A 19,797-nucleotide genomic window follows, 5' to 3' on the forward strand; every position below is an offset into this window, starting at 1 on the left:
AGATTGTGGCCTCCAGGGGATAGGTAGATCTCTCTCAAGTTGGAGAAACCTCGACACTCCCTGAACTACTTCTGAAATACAATGAGGTCTATTGTCAGAGGATATACCTCGATCCCAAACCTGGGGATAATTTGTTTTAATAATATTTCAACAACTTCCCTAGCCCTATTGTTGTGACAAGGGAAAGCTTCAGACCACCCAGAAAATGTATCTACTAGAACAAGTAGATATTTGTATTGTCTGCATTTTGGTAACTCTTAGAAATCTATTTGGCAGTACTCCCCAGGGGCTATTCCCCTTTTTACTTCACCCATTTGTGGCTTTCTTTGGATCTTATGGTTATTCGCACAGTGAATCTGGCATTTCCTTACTATTGTGTCCACACCTGATTGCATTTTTGGCCCTATAGCGTATTGTCTGATGTTTGTTACTACTGCATCTGCCCCCATATGAGTTTCTTCATGAGTCTTTTTATTAATTTCTTCATTAGTGGGGTTGTGACTATTATTTCTCGAGTAGCAGTTGTCCACCATCCATCCTTGGTTTTGGTGCTGTTTAGAAGTTTTTCTAATTCATTGTCCTTTTCCGAATATGTTGGAGGCTCCAGTAAAATTCTTCCAGTTGGAGTTAAAGCCCCCACCAAAGACTCTGTCAAAACTGCCCTTTTTGCTGTCTCGTCAGCTTTCTGATTTCCACTAATGATATCTTTTTGTCCTTTCTGTCTTTCTGATTGTCTTTACAGTGCATTACAGGCACTTCCTTTGGCTTGAGAATGGCCTGTAATAAATTTAAATTGCTTTCCCATGTTTAATTGGAGTTCCTTGGGAGGATAACAGTCCTCTTTCTTTCCATAAGTCTCCATGGGCATATATCACTCCGAAGGCATATTTTGAGTCTGTATGTATGTTTACTCTCATATTTTCAGACAATTCCAGCGCTCTGGTTAGTGCAACAATTTCAGCTTTCTGTGCCGATGTATTAACAGGTAATGGTTTAGCCTCTAATTCTTTACTCAACATCACTACAGCATATCCAGGTTTTCATTCTCCATTACCCACAAAGCTGCTACCACAAGTGAACAACTCCCAGTCTGGCTTTTCCAAAGGTGTGTCTTTCAAATCTGGTTGGCTGGAATACACCTGTTCTATAACCTGTAAACAGCCAAGTTATAGTTCTAATTTTCTTTCACCCTGTGAAATGTCAAAACCCAGGTACTCCACAGTTGTTTGCACAATCTGAGCTTTCTTTTGTGATACTCTGTATCCAGCAAGTCCCAAGAAATTCAACAGATCGATGGTGGCTCTTTTGCATTCTTGTTTTGAAGTTGTCCTTATTAATATATTATTCACATACTGTAGCAAAGTAACAGAAGGATGCTTACCTTGCCAGTTTTCCAATTCTTTTGCAAGTATGTTACCAGACAAGGTAGGGCTGTTCTTAAATCCCTGGGGTAGCACGGTGCAGCAGAGTTGGACTTTCCCATTCGAACGCGAACAATTTCTGGCTTTCTTCTTCCAGAGGTGTACAAAAGAAAGCACCCTTCAGGTCCAGTACTATAAAATAAACATTATTCTCAGATACTGATGATAATAAAGGATATAGATTAGGAACTACTGGATGCACATCAACTTATTTCCCATTAATTTCTCTTAAATACTTTACTAACTGATACTCCTGCGTCCGGGGCTTTCTGACTGGAAAAATCAGAGCATTATATTCAGGTCGACATTCTGTTAATATGTCATACTGAGTAAAGTCATTTATCAACAGCTCCAAACCTATTCTGGCTTCCAATTTAATAGGATACTGTCTCTTTCTTACCGGTTGTGCTCCGAGTTTCAATTCAGTTTTCACCGGTACAGCATTTTTCACTCTTCCCGGTCTCTTGGTTGCCCATACTGTAGGTATCACAGCATCCAGGATCCCCTCAAGGACGTTGATATCCTCCTATTATTTTGTCGTCAATAAGCAAAATTGTGTTTTCTAGGCATTTTCTTTTGGTAGACGTAACTGTATTGATTTATCAGAAAAGGTTATTTATGCTCTTGATTTACAGAGTAAACATAGCCTTAAAAGAGGAATGGGGGAGGGTGCCATATAGAGAAACTCATGAGATACCGCTTTACCTCCAATTTTACATTCCATCAGTTTCAGAAATGGTTTCAAAGCTCACTTTCCCGTGACCCCAACAACAGGCATATACATATTGCTTAAAGATCCCTTGCAACTACTCACTACAGAATGAGTGGCCCCCTGTGTCTATCAGAAAATCTATAATTTCATTCTCTGAACTGGAACCAGAGGATCAGCTGGGGAATTTTATTGTTCTCCCCTGGTCCCCATCAATCCGAATCTGAAATTCCTAATATTGTCAGATCAGCCTCCTGTATAGACGCCCCTTGGGTAATCAATTTCTTCTTTGGGCATTCGTTTTTCCAATGTCCTTCCTCCCTACAGGATACACACTGATTTTAATCCTAGTGGGTGATTTACAGCAAGCATAGGCCCAGGGTTCCAGCCCTGGCCTCTGCCTCTTGCCAAGTTCTCCACAATTGCCGTAGCTAGAATGGAGCCTGCAGCTTCCTATCTTTTAATTTCTCCCTTTGTTTTTCCTTTTCTCTGTTTCATCCCAATTAAACTATTTCTGTCAGTTGAGATATAGACATTCCTACTACTCCATCCACTTTTTTTGCAATTTCTTTCTCCTGCTCATCCCCTGCACAACATACAGATACTTGTGTTGTGTGTTGTGTTGGGTTTTTTTTTCTTTCCTCCCTGACACAAAAATGCCAAATTTATCCAGGAGGCGCTTTGTGGACACAAACTGCACAACTTTCCTACAAAAGGTCTAAACTGAAATAAAGTTCTGCTGCAAATCTTTAAAGACTAGCTCTGTTACTCTATACAGAGTACAAAAACCACAGACTATCAATTCCCTCCTTCTCAACAAATAGCAAGAGAACAAAACTGAAGTTTACTCTTAGGAGCAAATGAAAAACACCTGTCTAGTTCAGATTCTTTGAACCAGACCATAAAAGTAAAGACAGACTAATTATCAGATTACTGTGGCAGTGATGAACAGTAACTTACCCGATACACTCTTATCATGCTTTACCTTCCCTGGCTTAACTAAATCAAAACAGCTGAAGAGACAAAGTTAAAGCAATCTTAGAAGCAGACTCCCACTGCTCACATACATCTTTGCATAACTTTTCAATATATGGCATCAACACATCTTCTAATTTACACTTTTTCTGAACACTTGGATTTCTATACAAAGTAAACTGCAACAATGCATTTTCTGGCCATAGCACCCCATCACCCGATTCATAATTTGGCCACCATCGCATGTAATATCTTTTCATTTTACCGCATTTCTTTTGGATATCTGTTTTTTTATCATTAGGTTGTACTGTTTGGAAACTATTAGTCCTGATGTATGACTGAAGGATTAGAGCAAAGCTGAATGGCATCAAAAACGTGCTGTAAAGACTGTTATGTTCCTCCCATCAATCTTTAGCAACCCCGATGACCAGGCGGGAGTAAGTGAACTAAAGGAGCCAAGGCAGAGGCTGTGCCATGTTACAGTCCCAGCTGTTATTCACAGGGTCACTTGCCAGCCTTGATGGGAAGTCAGGGAAGCTGGAGGAGATTTATTTGTCAAATACCACCCATTTTCATCAGGATAGTGTGATCCAGAAGTCAAAACTTTGAGAAACACTAGCCCAGCAAGCATGATGAGTGAACACAATAACAGGAAAAAAAAGGTTGAAGATACGCTTGAAGTTGCATAAAGTGAGTTAGACTGCAGTCCCCTGCCAACTCACTGTCACAGGGTAGTTCAGTAAAGAAATTTTCCTGGGATTATATTCTTTGGAAGATGAGAAAAGGAGCAATAAAATTTCTCAGGGATATTTTTTGCTGCTAGCACAACATCCCACCAGAATACTGGAAATAGAAAATCTGCTGTTTCTGCAAAGAGAGCTTCTCAGTAGCTGTGACTTTCTAAGCATGTATCTTTGCCCAAGATCTAGTTCTGGTTTAGCTTGAATTGAGAGGTGGGCCTCTCTGGTGCTAGTACTAAATGCACCGAGATCCATTTTCATCTGAGTCAGATACAGCTTCAGATGGCTCAGAAGTGTGGGTGCAATGCTGTGCATCACTTTTAGAGGAAATGAGCAGGTTTCAACAGGATTCTGAAGAAGAGATAACTCTTTAAAATGTGTCTTATTATTGTTCTAGTCTTCTCTCTTCTTCCTGACTCTTCCTTCAGGCTTCCTCTGGTGTTTGTAGTGTGTATTATTACCAACTTCTCCAATCCTGTTTTTGGCCTAAATTTACAGCAGCCTAAATTGAGTGACACCACTGAAATTTTTTAGGTTCGTATGATGTTGAGATGCAAATAGGAGCTTTCAGTTCACTTTAAAAACGACACTTAATTGACCCAACTGGGATTTTTCTGGTTTAGACTACTACCATCCAGGCAATTGAAAATTCACTTCCCCTGAAGCCATATATTTCTGCCTGGTAAACAGAATGATGCCTGAGTACAGCCAGCAAACAGTCTGACTGTGCAAACTATCCAACTCCTGCAGGCCTGGTTGTGGGAAATGCAAGCAGCAAGTCCTAAGGATCATTGCAAATAATGCACTTGGGCTGCTATTAGTTTATTCCAATAGTGTTTGCTCCTCTTTCCAGTCCTGCCTAAAAGGGAAAGACAATTAAAATTAGTGTATTAAAAGGTGAATTACTTTTTTTAACGCAAAGCGATGCTGGTGTATGTGACTCTCATAGAGGTGATATCCTGAGGCCATTCTCACATTACAGTAATTACATGCAGAAAATCCATCCCCAGCAGCACTCAGCAGGCTAAGTCTACCCATGAACTCGAGCTCAAATTTTAGCTCCTCCGTGGATTCCCCCTTCTCAATCCCACCCATGGGGTGAAACACTTCACAGCAATATCCAGTTTTAGCATCATGGAACAATTTGCCAAGCAGGGCTGTCTGCTTCCCCATGCTGAATGCTGCAGAGTCTAACTTCCAGGCACCAAGCTACTTTTGTGAATTTATCTTGTGAAAATAGTGTTTCCCCTCTCTTTAGAATGGCTAGAAGGAAAGGGTTGGTTAAGAATGGGCCTGTATACACCAAATGTCCTATTCCTGGCACCAGCAGCCACCTGCTCTCTGCATTGGGCAGCAGCCTGCCTTTTGGGGACAGAGATGTGCTTGGGCTGCCATGGAGGCTGTTCAAAGGAGACAGGTGGTGGCAAGGTGGAGTGATGGTGTATGTGGGCATGATGGCAAGATTGGGATGTAGCCTCTGAAGTGAGTCCAAAGCCTAGGGTTGGGCCCTGTAGTCTAACAGCAGTCAGAGCACATGGTGGGATATGGAAATGGTCAAAGGGAAGAAAGGCATAACTGTTCTTATTATGCTAATCTTTTTTATTTTCTTAAAATAATTTCCTGGAGTTATCTTGTTCTTAGAGTATATATTTTTTGCAACAATATCCTCCTCCCTTAAAACTCAAATGATTCATCTCAGATATTTGTGGGAGGTCTTAGACTGATTTCAATGCGTTTTTTTGTAGTCATCATCTTTATTATGAAAATCTCTGTCCTGAGATGTTATGCACCCAAGTGGCAGCAAAACTGCTGTGCAATTCAGTGGATTATACTGCAACTCACTAATGTGCTTGAAATAATGAGGTTGCTGTGTTCAGTGGGGTGTGATGAAAAATAGAAGCTACTGCTGGGAGCTCAGATTTGATTTAAAATCCTGGCAGAAACAGTTCCCTATTAAAATGCCACTGCAGATTGCTATGTTTGAATGTTCTTTAGCTTCCATTTCATGCTCGATAATGAAGAGGGTAGAAGAGATTTTTTTCTTACCTTCTGCCCAGTGCATATAACAGTATGTTAAGTTGAGGCCTTGCACCCTTCTGGTGCCATTGGATGTAAATGTTGGTTTATATTAGACTAAACACAGAGAGAAATGGTGGCTGTGCTGGAATCAGTGGGAGATCTGAGCTTTGGGTTCAGTAGCACTGATCTTTCCCTAAGTGTCATGGTTTTCAGGTCTAACCTTCTTCCAGGCAGCCTTTACACCTTTTGTCAAATGGGATGAGAAGAAGGAGCTGAGTTGATCCCTTCCCACTCCTTGCTTATCTGGAAGTTGGGGAAAGGATATGGATTTCTTTCCTTTAACTAAGAGGAAGCCTTTATAGCTGCCCTTCAGCCTCAGCCTCTCCGTCGATCTCTCAGCTTCCCAGTGTAATTGGTAGATTATCTTTCTGTAGAGGACTTATGTGGTCTCATAACTTTCTTTTCTGCTTAGTAGTAGAAGCTGGTTTGTCAGAAAAACAGCTATGAGTCAGTGACAACTTTGGAAAAACATCAATTGAGAGAAAAAGGTGCCAGGTTTACAGCATTTTTTAGCCATTGACTGAACCCAATTGCATCTTACAAACCCAGTGTATGAGATGACCTGTATGCCTTTTAAAAGAATGCTTAATGCTTTCCTTACAGCACTTAGACCTTGACAGAAACGCTAATGAATCCATAAAATGTCTTAGCACCTAGCACAGGAGCCTTCGAGGCGTCAAGCAAAATAGGAGATAAATGGAAGAGCCCTATGTACATAAGGTTGCAGAACTGGCTGTGGCTGCCAGTTAACTGGATTTAATAACCTGCAGAAGTCCATGTTATTTCAGATTAAGGTTGATGTATACGTTGTTTGGACCAGTTTTCTTCTTTATAGATGCCTAGCTTTACAATTAGATGTGTATTTTAAAATAGCTGCTATCTCCTATTTGCAATTTAACCCAAGAGGGTCGATTTTCCCCTTTCACAGGGCCGGGGTAGCAAGGGAAGCATCTATGTCTGGGCCTCTGGAGATGGGGGCAGCTATGATGACTGTAATTGTGATGGTTATGCATCGAGCATGTGGACAATCTCTATCAATTCTGCTATAAATGATGGACGGACAGCTCTTTATGATGAAAGCTGCTCTTCAACCTTAGCCTCCACCTTTAGTAATGGGAGGAAGAGAAATCCGGAGGCTGGCGTGGTGAGTTCAGATACTATTGTGTTGTTGCTGCTGTCTTTGTGCACTTACACTACCTATTACAACTCCCTCTGCTTTGGAGCAGCAGATGGTCCTTTGCATACGGTTATTTTCTCATCTGCAGTATGTGATCATGCCAAAGCTGTCAGCTGAGAAGATGTGGGATTACTATTGAGAACAGCAATGATCTTCCATCTCTTATAGCTTCATATAATTGGTGCTTTTCTTTGTCAGAAATCAGATTACGAAGTTCAATTGCACTCTTTCCAGAGGACAGTGTGACAAAAGGTCTCTGTAGAAATCTAAATGAAAAATGTTGACATCTGAGATCATACTTTATTTTCCAGGAGAGCAGTCACGAAGCAGACTTCTGCTATACTATGAGCTGCACAGAGCAGAAAGACATTCAGTCACCTACAGAGGCAATGTGGGGGTTCAGATCACCCTCAGTCTCCTATTGAGCAGTGCAGCATATCATACTCAAGTCCCACGCAGGGCTGTACCTACAACTGGAAAATATGCAGTTTCTGTTCAAGTGTAACTGGGTTCTCTTCCCCTGTACTCATCACTGCTCTTCAGCACCCTCACACTAGTCAGGACATAGTCTAATTCAGAGAGTGGAAAATTCAGGTGTAATAACTCAAGGTCAGTCTTTGCCACAAGCCTCTGTGCGTTTTCCTTTGCCCTGTCTCAAACTCAAAGACACATTGTAGCATCCTAAATGCCCCTGAGCAGTAGGCAGACGGAAAAATACTGGTTTCTGTCTTGATCTCAGCTCTGTGCTGATATCAGCCAAGACAATCTGTGGCACCTTTGTAATTATCACCATAGAATGTACTTCTGAGGTTTCCTTCTGGTGTCTTCTAGTAACTAGTCTGCATAGAAGATCGCAGCTTGGTACTGCTGTTGGTTAGGGAGTTGTACAAATGTTAGAAAGCTCAATACTGCTAACAATTTTAGTTTCAAATCCTTCCAATGATCACAGGGGAATTTAAGGCCTTTGGTGAAACTGTGTTTATAGGAAATAAATTACATCCATGTGAGTTTATGACTTGTACGTGGTAATGAACATTGCTTTTCTACATCACAATTTATTCTTGCATTCACACGTGTAACTATGTCTCATTGTGTTTTTAAATTGATACACTATTCTAAAGAAGAAAACAAATCCTAGGAACAAACATAATTACTCTAAAGAGCAAGGTCACAAACTCCTGTTTCTGTATTTTTCCGAGGCTGTAGCTGCAAGGAAAATGGACTAGTTAGTTTCATTAATTACATCTAATATCATTGCAGGCTACAACGGATTTGTATGGCAACTGCACGCTGCGTCACTCAGGAACGTCTGCAGCTGCCCCTGAAGCAGCCGGAGTTTTTGCCCTGGCTCTGGAAGCTAAGTATGCTGTTGAGAAATTCCTTGTGAGCTCTAGAGAAGAGAGGGTCTGCGGTTTGTTAAATGTTGTTCATCATACAAGTTGGCTGTCTGTGGCACAGGGCCAGAACAAGCAGCTAACGAGCTGCCTCCTACAGTAGTTACATGCATGGTAATTCACAGATGGAGTGACAGTCTTGCCAAAGCCATATAGCAGATACATTTTGGCTGATTCACTTTCTCTGTGTCCTCTCCATCTCTTCCAAGGGTTTGTCTTCTCGAGCACTGTTTGGAGGGAGAGGTTATTTCATTTCTCCACATATCCAGTGTGGAATGCCTAGCCTGTGAAAATGTAAGGACGAACCTATAGTCCTACAATATCAGACAGGAGTTCATCTTGTGCCACATACTGTCTGCAATGACAGATGCTTAGGGGAGAGTACAACAAATGAGGATTAACAGTGATCTTTCAACAACAGTTTTGGCAATCAGTGGTTTGGAGAGAGCAGTCAGCCTGTCCTGTTTAGTAGCCACAGGCAATTTTATCTTCCTTGAATTTGTCTAAGCCTTTTTCAACTTGTCTGTATTTGGCACCTGTGTCATCCAGTGGCAATCAGTTCCACAGTAATAATATTTTTTTGTGATGGTGGTGGGAAATATTTCCTCTGTTTTTTCTTAACACATTGATGGTAATTTGCTTCTGTGCTACGTAATTGCTCTGTTTTGTGAAAAAATAAATACCCATTGTCTATTTACCATCTACATGCTGTTCACGACATTGGAGCCCTCTTGTATATCTTGTTTCATTATCTTCTTCTCTAATAATTAAGAAAAGTTTTCCTTATAATAACCTATACTATCTTTTTACTTTGTGTTAAATTATTTCATGAAGTGAGGCAACATTTGCTCAGGTATACAGCTTCAGTTGCTGTAACCATGGCATGAAGTGAATACTGTATACATAGTTTTCTTCAACAGTATGCAGAAGAATGAAGATTTGGCAGAGCAGACAAAGTTTCTGTCATTAGCAGAGCAATGATTATTATGCTCAGAGCATGACCTGGGCCAAGTTTCATTTTTCAGGTTTTATACACGTAAAACACACATGCCAAGTGTTTAACTTTGGATGATCATGCCTTCTACTATCAAATTCATTCAGTGGGACAGCCACCATGTAATAAATTAATATGGCCATTTAAATATAAAGGTTTAATGAGTTTTCTGACCACTGCATGTTTAACCTGGACTACAACTTTAATATCTCAGTAATAATTATGTTTCCTCTTCATTTGAGCTATCCATGAAGACTGGAGTTACTCCTTCCAAACTATCGGAGTAGAAATTAGACTAATAACCCTGGTTTGCAGTTGAGTTTCTAGCCTTTGCTGAGAAAGTGGCAGGGGAGAGAAAGAACTGCCAGTATCTCCTATCCTTTTCCAGACTGGTTCTATTAAATTGTATTGTGCAGAACTACCCTAGACGAATTACAGTAGCCCTTATGGGAATGGCTAACAATCTCCCATGCAGACTCCTCTTGCTCGCAATATGTCTGTTGGCTCATGTACAATGTATGTCTGACATGTCTCTAAAACCAGACCAATTTGTGATATGGAAAGTCCAGTTTTAAGATATCTAGGAGCTCTTAAAAATTCAATAAGAATGATGCAAGTGGTTTTCAGATTGTGTCACCTTGGAAAAATGACAGTAATTGGCTATTCTGCTGCATGTTCACTATGCACACATGCTTATTACTTGGGGCACAGATAGCTGAAAAGTGAATCCTTTTAGGTTGATGGTTTGAATCAGACACATTGTAATGTTGAAAGAGATCATCATAAAACAACTGGATAGCTTTAGTTATGTAGAACTAGAATGTCAGTTCTAAAGCTTCCAGAATAATAACTTACAAGTGCCCTTCCTGTCATTATAATCACTGCAAACAAGAGCTGATGATGAAAAATCATCATTGAATCTAGACAAATGTTACTTTACTGCATCCATCCATGCTAGTATATAATGGATGACAAATCTCTACCATACCTTATATGCAAACCTACAGCCACCCACAGCCCATATATCCATATTTATAGCACACTGAAATTAGTAACAACTTGATTGTTACAGCTCATCAACTTTATCAGATTGGGGCTTCTCTTGGTAAATCTTGGAAGATCCATGGGAAAAACAGGAGGAGCAGGCAAGGCAAAGAGGGCAAGATTTAAGAGGAAGGCTAGACAAAATTCGGTCCTTGTCCTTTTCTTTTTGTATTATTTTCAGGACCTCACATAATATTCTATGCATTTTCCTAGTTTAAAAATTGCATGATGTATCTATAATGTGTAGTTGAAAGTTGTTGTTGGGAAACAATGAGAAATTACTTTGTAATTTTGGGGAATATCTTTTGGGGAACTACTATACAATTAAGTATACAATTAAAACCATTGTTCCCACTGAAATAAACAGATGCTTTGTTATTGATATGTGTGATTCATAGAAGGAAATTTTACCAAAAGGCTTACTTAAACACACTGTCTGTCTTTAGTATGTGCTTGGAAAGACTGTGCTGTTTGTTTTCCATGTTACTTTTCCACAGCTTGGATCTGACATGGAGAGACATGCAGCATCTGACAGTGCTCACCTCCAAGAGGAACCAGCTTCATGATGAGGTTCATCAATGGCGTAGAAATGGCGTTGGGCTGGAATTCAACCATTTGTTTGGCTATGGTGTCCTAGATGCAGGAGCAATGGTTAAGATGGCGAAAGACTGGAAGACTGTTCCCGAGAGATTCCATTGTGTTGGAGGGTCAATACAGGAACCTGAGTAAGTGAATGGTCTAGTGGATGTGTTTGGCTTCTTCCAGGCATTTAGGGGACATGAAAATAAGTTGACAAAGCCATAGTTCGTCAAAGAAACATAATGAAATTTTTTTTCTAAGAAAGCTTTAACATTACCAGTAGCGTTCCAGATATGTTTTGGTTTGGCCTGGATAAATGCCAGGTACCCACCAAAACCACTCTATCACCCCCCCTCCTCAACTGGACAGGGGAAAGGAAATATAATGAAAGGCTCGTGGGTGGAGATAAGGACAGGGAGAGATCACTCACCAGTTACTGTCATGGACAAAACAGATGGAACTTCAGGAGAAAAGGGAGTTTAATTCATCACCAATCAAATCAGAGTAGCTTATTGAGAAAATAAATCCAGATCTTTAAACACCTTCCCCCACCCCTGCCTTCTTCCTGGGCTCAGATTCAATCCTGTTTCTCTCCCTCCTCCCTCCGAGTGGCGCAGGGGGATGGGGAATGGGGGTTACAGTCAGTTCATCACATGTTGTCTCTGCCGCTCCGTCCTTCTCAGGGGGAAGATTCTTCACACCCTTCCCCTGCTCCAGCATGAAGGTTCCTCTCACAGGAGACAGTTCTCCACAAACTTCTCCAACATGAGTCCTTCCCACAGGCTGCAGCTCTTCATGAACTACCCCAGCGTGGGTCCTTCCCACAGGGTGTAGTCCTTCAGGAACAGGCTGCTCCAGCATGGGTCCCCCACAGGGTCACAAGTCCTGCCAGTAAACCTGCTCCGGCATGGGCTCCTCTCTCCATGGGTCCACAGGTCCTGGCAGGAGCCTGCTCCAGTGCAGACTCCCCACGGGGTCACAGCCTCCTTCAGGCATCCACCTGCTCTTGTGTGGGGTCCCTTCCATGGGCTACAGGTGGATATCAGCTCCACCTTGGACCTCCATGGGCTGCAGGGGGACAACCTGCCTCACTATGGTCTTCATCACAAGCTGCAAGGGAAGAGTCTCTGCTCCGATATTTCAGGCACCTCCTTCCCCCCCTCCTTCTTCACTGACCTTGGTGTCTGCAACATTTATTCTCTCACATCGTCTCACTTGTCTCTCTAGCTGCCATCTCACCGCAGAGTTTTTTTCTTCACTTTCTTAAATACGTTATCACAAAGGTGATACCACCCTTGCTGATTGGCTTGGCCTTGGGCAGCAGCAGATCCATCTTAGAGCCAGCTAGCACAGGCTTTATCAGGCATGGGGGAAGCTTCTTGCAGCTTCTCACAGAAGCCACCCCTATAGCCCCCACTACCAAAACCTTGCCACGCAAACCCATAACATTCAGTAAATTGATAAAATAAACTACATGATCTTTCAATTCCTGGTTTGATGGAGGAGTGCATTCTTTGGCTGATCTGTATCATTGTTGCTAGTGCCAGTAGTGTTAATAGCAACATCCATTTCTCCTGGGTACTTACAGGTAGTTTTGTGCCAAAGTTTCTGTGAATAAAGAGCTTGTGCACAAGTGAGAATCTGGGAGGCTGACACTGTAGATTATATAAACTGCCGCCACATGAAATATCTGTCAGCCAGGTCATACCTCCCTGTGACATATTCCAGCAGACAGTTTTATCTCCACAAGACTAAAACAATCTACAGGTACCAGTGATTCAGTTTGAACACTACAGCATTTAATTGTGTTTGGTTTATATTCTTCAAATCTCTAATTGCAGGCTACGTTGTCAAATTATTTTCTGATTTACCTTCATGTGCTAAAGTGAATGAGTCAACAAGTGAATGAATTAATACTAATTGACTGCAACGGCTATAGTTCAATTTAATTATTTGAAATACTAATCTATTAATGGACTGTTTATGTCTACACCATTTGAAATTGTGACTTTTCAGTGCCGTTTTTGAAGGCATCTTTATTCTTCAGGCCTGTGCTGAGATCCTGAGTGGGTCTGTCCAGTGCATGGTGGCTACCAGCTTCCTCTGCAAGAGCTGGGAAGGCATCAGTGTGCCTTGCTCTCTCTTCACAGCCTTAGAGGCACACTTTGGAAATGATGCTGCCTCATGGGTTTCCTCAACTACATGGGGAGCAACCACACTATGGATGCCCAGCATAGGGGCGATCAAGAGCACTAACTGGCATAAAGTTGCTTCCTTTTGTGTGTAATTCATCCTTTGGACAAATGTTGATAAGACTATTAACAGCTGTGAGTGATTGCACAGACAAGACATGAAGTATTTTCTCCTCTTGCGTGCTAACTTCTAGGCATTCTACCCTCAGGTGCACGACTTCCTCCAGCAAAGGAGCCCTGTGCAATGATAACAGGGATCTGGTTTCCATTTGATGACAGGGTCCTCACAAAAGAAATGTAGCAGGTCTGAGCCTGTGATCAATCTGCGGGTCTAGCTTTCTGGTAATACTTGGGACAAATTTCCTTCAGTTACTTGTGAGTTTGCTTCCAAAGGACTGAAATTATAATAACCAAGAAATCTGTGACTTCGAGGTGCAGCACTTTGGCAATTCAGTAAACAAGTGCAAGTTCTTTAATCTCTGTGTGTGTTCCTGTACGGGAGCAGTTCAAGGAGAGCAATTTTAATGGAAAAATATTTTTCAAATGAGTTGAAACTGGGATCCCATGTTTGTGCTGGTTTCCAAAATAGAAGAAGGGTGGAGGCTTCAATGTGACTGCACCAAAATTCTATGCAACTGGCTCCTCTGACTCCAAACTGCCATTTGCTGCTTTCTTTTAAGGTGACTGTCCAACATGACTGACTGCTAACAGTTCTTCTACTGAATATACACATTATTATGCAATTGCCCAATATAGTAGTGATAAGTAAAGGCAGCTATTAAATATATGTTAACATTTCTTAAATAGCAGTATGTACTTCTTAATTGTATTCCTTCTTTCTTTGTACAGGTGTACATTTCATAATGTATTTTCAAATTAAGATTTTGATATCATTTTCTAAAAGGAGAATGTTCTTCTTTTGGCTAAGTTTTCAATTACTATTTTCTTACTTTTTCATGTATTAATAATGAAAATAGTATGGGGTTTTCTGTGAGGCACCAAACACCAGTAGTTTTAGAATGAGCCATGTCATGCTGTCTATATCCTTTTAATTTGCTCAATTATCTTCTGACCTGCAGAAAGATACCACCAAGTGGCAAGCTGGTCCTCACACTTAAAACTGATGCTTGTGAGGGGAAGGAAAACTTTGTCCGCTACCTTGAACACGTCCAAGCAGTTATAACTGTGAATTCCACTAGGCGAGGAGACCTCAACATCAACATGACCTCACCAATGGGAACAAAGTCCATTTTACTGAGCCGGCGCCCCAGAGATGACGACTCCAAGGTGGGTTTTGACAAATGGCCTTTCATGACCACACACACTTGGGGAGAAGACCCCCGAGGCACCTGGGCTCTAGAGATTGGGTTTATTGGCAGTTTGCCGCAGCGAGGCGTGCTGAAGGAGTGGACACTGATGCTGCACGGGACTCAGAGCGCACCATATATAGACCAAATAGTAAAAGATTATCAGTCCAAACTGGCCATGTCCAAGAAGGAAGAGCTGGAAGAGGAATTAGATGAAGCTGTGGAGAGAAGTCTGAAGAGTATACTGAGCAAGAACTAGTGCTGTTCTGCATGACGATGTCTTTCTTTCCCCAGATCCCTCTACTCACCTTTCTATTATCCAGACCTGTGTTAGACATATTACAATGATCGCCTCTGTAGCCAAATTATCACACTTTCTTGATTTTAAAGTCTTGTAAGTCATCAGTAAGTATTTTAATTACCACTGAAACAATACCTTTTTTTACTCTAAACCACAAATATACTGTCCCCCACTGAATACTATGTGTACAGTTTGTGACTGTCAATTATTTTTCTTCGGTGTCACACAAATAGGTAATAACCTGCAAACAAGTTGATGGCTTTTACCTTCATATTTTTGTGGTAAATGTTGTTTGTATTAAAAAAAAAGAGTTAATTTTAACATTGGCAGTTGGTGATAATGGGCAAATTTTTAAAAATTATAGCGAGAGAGGGAATCGCAAAGAGGTTGGCTGGATAGATCTTTGAACATCTAACAGCTCCTTTTGCATCACTGATTTCAGTGGGACTTTCCCCATTGAGTTCAACTAAAGTAGCACTAGACCCTACAAAAAGAATACAGAGATGAAGAAAATTTATGAATCCAAATTGCAGAAATTCAATTCTTTTGAGAGTTTTCTTTAATGTACATGCTTATACAACACATACACTAACACTTCAGCCACATAATTGTTCAACAGGCATGCAATAAGGAAGGCAAAATGATGCCAAAGCCAGCTGACAAGGGGAAGTGCTTTGCAAACAGAGTCGGAGCATTCTAGAAGCACAAGTTTCAGTTTTGTTTTTTTTTTAGATTTTGGCAATTTAAATCAATTTACCATCTTACAGCAGAACAAGCTCATAAGGATTGAGCTGTAGGATTTCTGGCAGCCTGTGTGCAAAAGTGCATCTGCTTGTCTCTATACTGAGATGTACTACAGCAGCATAAAATGAGGCTGTGTCAGCATTTCCAACGACAGACACGTTTTTTTGGGATTTACAACCTGGCTATCATAAATTGCTGTGGGAGGAATTTGAAGTACGCAGTTTCAGTCCCAAAGCAATTTTTGTATTCAAATTTCACTTTTCAAAATAGAGATTTGTTATTTTTATGTTATACAAATATATTTAAGGAGGAAAATATGCCTAAGTTATTAATGTGTAATGCAAAGTTTGCCTTCTTGGGAAATAAAATGTAGTGTGTTTGGGAAGATTTATTGGTAATCATTGCTCTTTGCTGTTTAAAGAGTCAGTCTCATCTTCGCTTTTCACACATGAATGAAGTCAGTCTTTCTCTCGCCCTTGGAGTCTGCTCTGGCTATTGCCACAACACATAACATTCTCCTCGGTGGGGATTACTCATGATAGTAATCACTACATGTTCTCAGGTTCTTCTTCCCTTGAAGGGTCTTGATTCTGCAAATATTTAGGCACTTACAATAAAGGCCATCAGTGGACCTACTCAAATTCTAATTTTAAGCAGGTGCTTTGGATCTTTGCAGGATCCAAGATCTACTTTTTAGCAGTGACTAGTTTCAGAATTTTGTTATGTATTTTTAATATGCAGAGTATTCATCTAAAACATTTTAATAAGAGTTGTCCTAGTTAATCAGGTGCATAGTAGTAAAAACACATTCAGTAAGTAAATATTTATCTAACAAATTAAAAATGTAACCCAAAGGTTATATGGTGCACATTTCACTTAAGAATGTATAATCTGTTCTGTTATTTCTAATGAATATCCACCTGTTGTCTTTCCATAAAAGGCCTGTTCTTTGATTTACAAATACAAATGCAAAATAAACAGCTCAACCTACTCAGAGTCTATATGAATTATACTCTAAAGCCATGGCAAGCAGCCTTGTGCTACTCACAGGTTACTTGTTGCATGCAGCAGTCCCTTCGGACATTTGAGTCACATTGGGATTAAACAGGCTTCGGCAGAAGAAGAATCAGGCCTTGTGTGATTTTTATTTGTGAAGTGCTGTTGGTTATTTGTTTAAATACATTATAGTACCAACTGTGTTTAATTTGGTGATTTAAAACCTAACCCAAGGATAAGATGGGTCCATTTCAAAGCATGAACTGGAGTTGATGAGGTAGGAGCCAACACTCACTGAGGTTAAATGGGTCAGGGACAGATTTGTTTGTGTCTTTGGAAGTGAATGGAGCATGCTGATGGCAGTAGGTTTCTGTGGAAGACACAGAGTTCTCAGAAAGAGCAGCGTATACATATCAGGGATTAATTGACCATATATATTTATGCATACACCTGTATGTCTAAATGCATATGACACACCTGTGGTATCTCGCCCTCTGTGTATGTGTATTACATACGATATGTACAGAGTGTGTTACATGTATTTGCTTATAAATATATATAGGATTGCATATGGTATGTAATGTATAATACATATATGCACATCATATTATTTTGTGTATATGTGTTCAAAGAAGGACATAACTGGAAGCTTCTGAAGGACTTCTAAAATGTGGAAGAAGTTTTAGAATAAGAAAAGTCCACGTGGAAATCTTAAATGAATGTGTACATGACTTTCCATTGCATTCATGTAATTTTGCAGTTCTCTGTTCAATCATTAAATATCTTATAAAGCAGCAAAATAACTAGATGGTTCTTCATATTTTCATAATGCTGACATAATCTATCAAGTGAAAGGTCACGATAATGAGTGATATACAGAAGTGGTGAGTTTTGATATAAGTATATATAAAACTAAGTGTGTATACAACATAGAGATCTACTTCAAATTCTCCAGGATTTTTGCATCAGGGGATCGCTGAAAAATATGTCCAGTTAGACTAAGTTTTTATGGTATTGCTAATGGAAAATAAAGTTAATTTTTTAGTATTTATAATAAAGGGGAAAATTAAGCTCACCATCTGAAACAGGTGAATGCTGTTCAAAGCCCTGTGATGATGTTTTATAATGTAAGTAAAATAAAGAGCTGTTGTAAACTGCAGGTCATATCATCATTACACGGGCTGTAATATGCTGCTGTAAGTGGGATGACTTCCTACGCCTCTGCTTTTCATACTGATAGGGAAATTTGTATCCCATGTATGCTGGATACTGAGAAAATAAATATGATCTTCCACAAGCATTGATAGCAACAGCTGAAGAGTAACAGGTTTTATGTTAACTCTATAATATTGTGGGACATAGAAGATTAAGTCCACAGGCTAGGAAGAGCCTTGGGTATTACTTATGTGGTTCAAACGTGCTGGCTCCAAGGGCAGCTCTGCAGAGGCATGTAGCAATGCAAGTGCTGACCTGCTGTCTGCAGTGGGGAAGGGGACGCTCAGGAAGAGAGACAGTGACATTTTTGCACTGCATTTCATAAGCAGTTCTGACCCCAAGGAAATGCTGCAGCAGATTTTTTTTCTCTGCGGTTTGGAGCACTTTGATCCGTATTCCCGTCTTCCTCCCTACTTCTACCCACACTTGTGGGTACTTTCTAGCACATGTTCCCATGGCGCAGGGTAAATGTCATTTTATGGTTTCTTACAAAGTCTGCAGCAGTAAAAGATGGCAGGGAATGTCCTGATCTAGTTCCAATTGCCACAGAGGTGAGAATGTGCCTGTAGTAACCTACATCTTGTCCCAGGCTCTGCTGAATAACTGCTCGCAAATATTTCAGGATCACATTTTTGTATTAGCATTTAAACACTTCATTGAGAATCTGCATTTAAAGCAGAGGTTAGCCCATAAATCATGAGATTTACTACGCCTTTCAGCACTGTCATTATGAAAAACAAAATACTAGTGGTTTTCTGTATAATTTTCATACAAATTTCCAGAAAGATGCCTTTTACAGCCTTACTGGGCAACTACCATGTTTGTGGAAAGCAGGTCAGAGGTCGTAGCAAAATTTAGGCCTTAGTTCCTCATGGTCCTTGACTGCTGATGTTAGTGTCCATGATGCAGCACCAGATTGGTTCAAGTCTTGCACCTCAGGTTGCTGCCTATGCAATGCAGTACGTGGCTTATTCAATAATAGGTGTCACCAAATTTGCCTTATGAGCCATTTTAATACTGCACAGCTGCTGAACCTGCTGAACAAGGTTTACAAGCATCAAAAAAACATTTTTATGTCAGCAGCTGAGTGGTGACACCACAGCACAAAACAGATGAAGGTGGCAGGGGATATTCGCACATTAAACCCTTAAACCAGGCTCTCCTGAAGTGTTGCCTCCTTGCCATTAAGGCTTTTTGTATTCTGAACATTAAGCTCTCTGTATTGCAGTGAAATCAGATGGCTGGGGGAATACATAGTTCTGTCTAGGTACTGCCTGAATCTGTTTAGACCCTGTTTTGTGACAGAATTCTTAAACAGACTTCCTACTGCTGCAGGTTTGGGTTTGTTTTGTTTTGTTTTGTTTTTCCCTTGCAATAGTCAAAACCTGCTTTCACCAGCAGTTCGTCTGAGCAGTTGCTCCCAGCTCACCAGAGTGCAGCCTACGTATGTATCAACAAATATCTTCTCTGTGGTTATTTACAGTGTTAATAAATTAAACTGAAAAGCAGCACACAGTATAGTAAGCCATGTCTGGCATAAACTCCCACAGCATTTCAACAAAACAGCATAGACAAAAAAATCCTGAATAAAAAGTGTGACTATGTGGGATAGTTGTCCCTGTTTCAAAGAAGGCGCCACTCTACCGAAGGTGCCACTCTACCAGATGTAATAGTCACAGTAGAGTAGATGCTACACCTGCATTGTAACTCACTAAAAAGATGCAACACAGTATTGAAGGAAAGTCTTCGGTGATGTGAGAAGGTAGTTACGAAGCTCAGGTTTGTCAGCTCAAATGTCGTTTAGTGCGCCCCCCCCCCCTTTGCAGCTGACAAGAGTAAGCAGCCAGAAAATAAAAAAGCAGCATAACAATGATACAAATGTTGAAAGCTGAAATGAAAACATTGCGAACTGGAATAGGATATGAGAAGG

At 40.6% G+C, this 19,797-nt stretch overlaps 1 protein-coding gene across 2 annotated transcripts in view; it reads left to right on the forward strand.

Moving 5' to 3' along the window:
- PCSK2 (proprotein convertase subtilisin/kexin type 2) overlaps positions 1 to 16,647 on the forward strand; it is a 115,508-nt gene extending 98,861 nt beyond the window's left edge. For both annotated transcript variants that reach the window (XM_075413519.1, XM_075413518.1), the window contains 4 exons: positions 6,853 to 7,068; positions 8,362 to 8,462; positions 11,031 to 11,258; positions 14,384 to 16,647. In XM_075413519.1, coding sequence (XP_075269634.1) covers positions 6,853 to 7,068; positions 8,362 to 8,462; positions 11,031 to 11,258; positions 14,384 to 14,870 — 1,032 coding nt within the window. In that variant the 3' untranslated portion in view covers positions 14,871 to 16,647. The remainder of the gene's footprint in view (positions 1 to 6,852; positions 7,069 to 8,361; positions 8,463 to 11,030; positions 11,259 to 14,383) is intronic.
- Positions 16,648 to 19,797: the final 3,150 nt, after the last annotated feature.

This window comes from Opisthocomus hoazin, chromosome 2, assembly GCF_030867145.1.
Source record: "Opisthocomus hoazin isolate bOpiHoa1 chromosome 2, bOpiHoa1.hap1, whole genome shotgun sequence".
Taxonomy (NCBI): Eukaryota; Metazoa; Chordata; class Aves; order Opisthocomiformes; family Opisthocomidae; genus Opisthocomus; species Opisthocomus hoazin.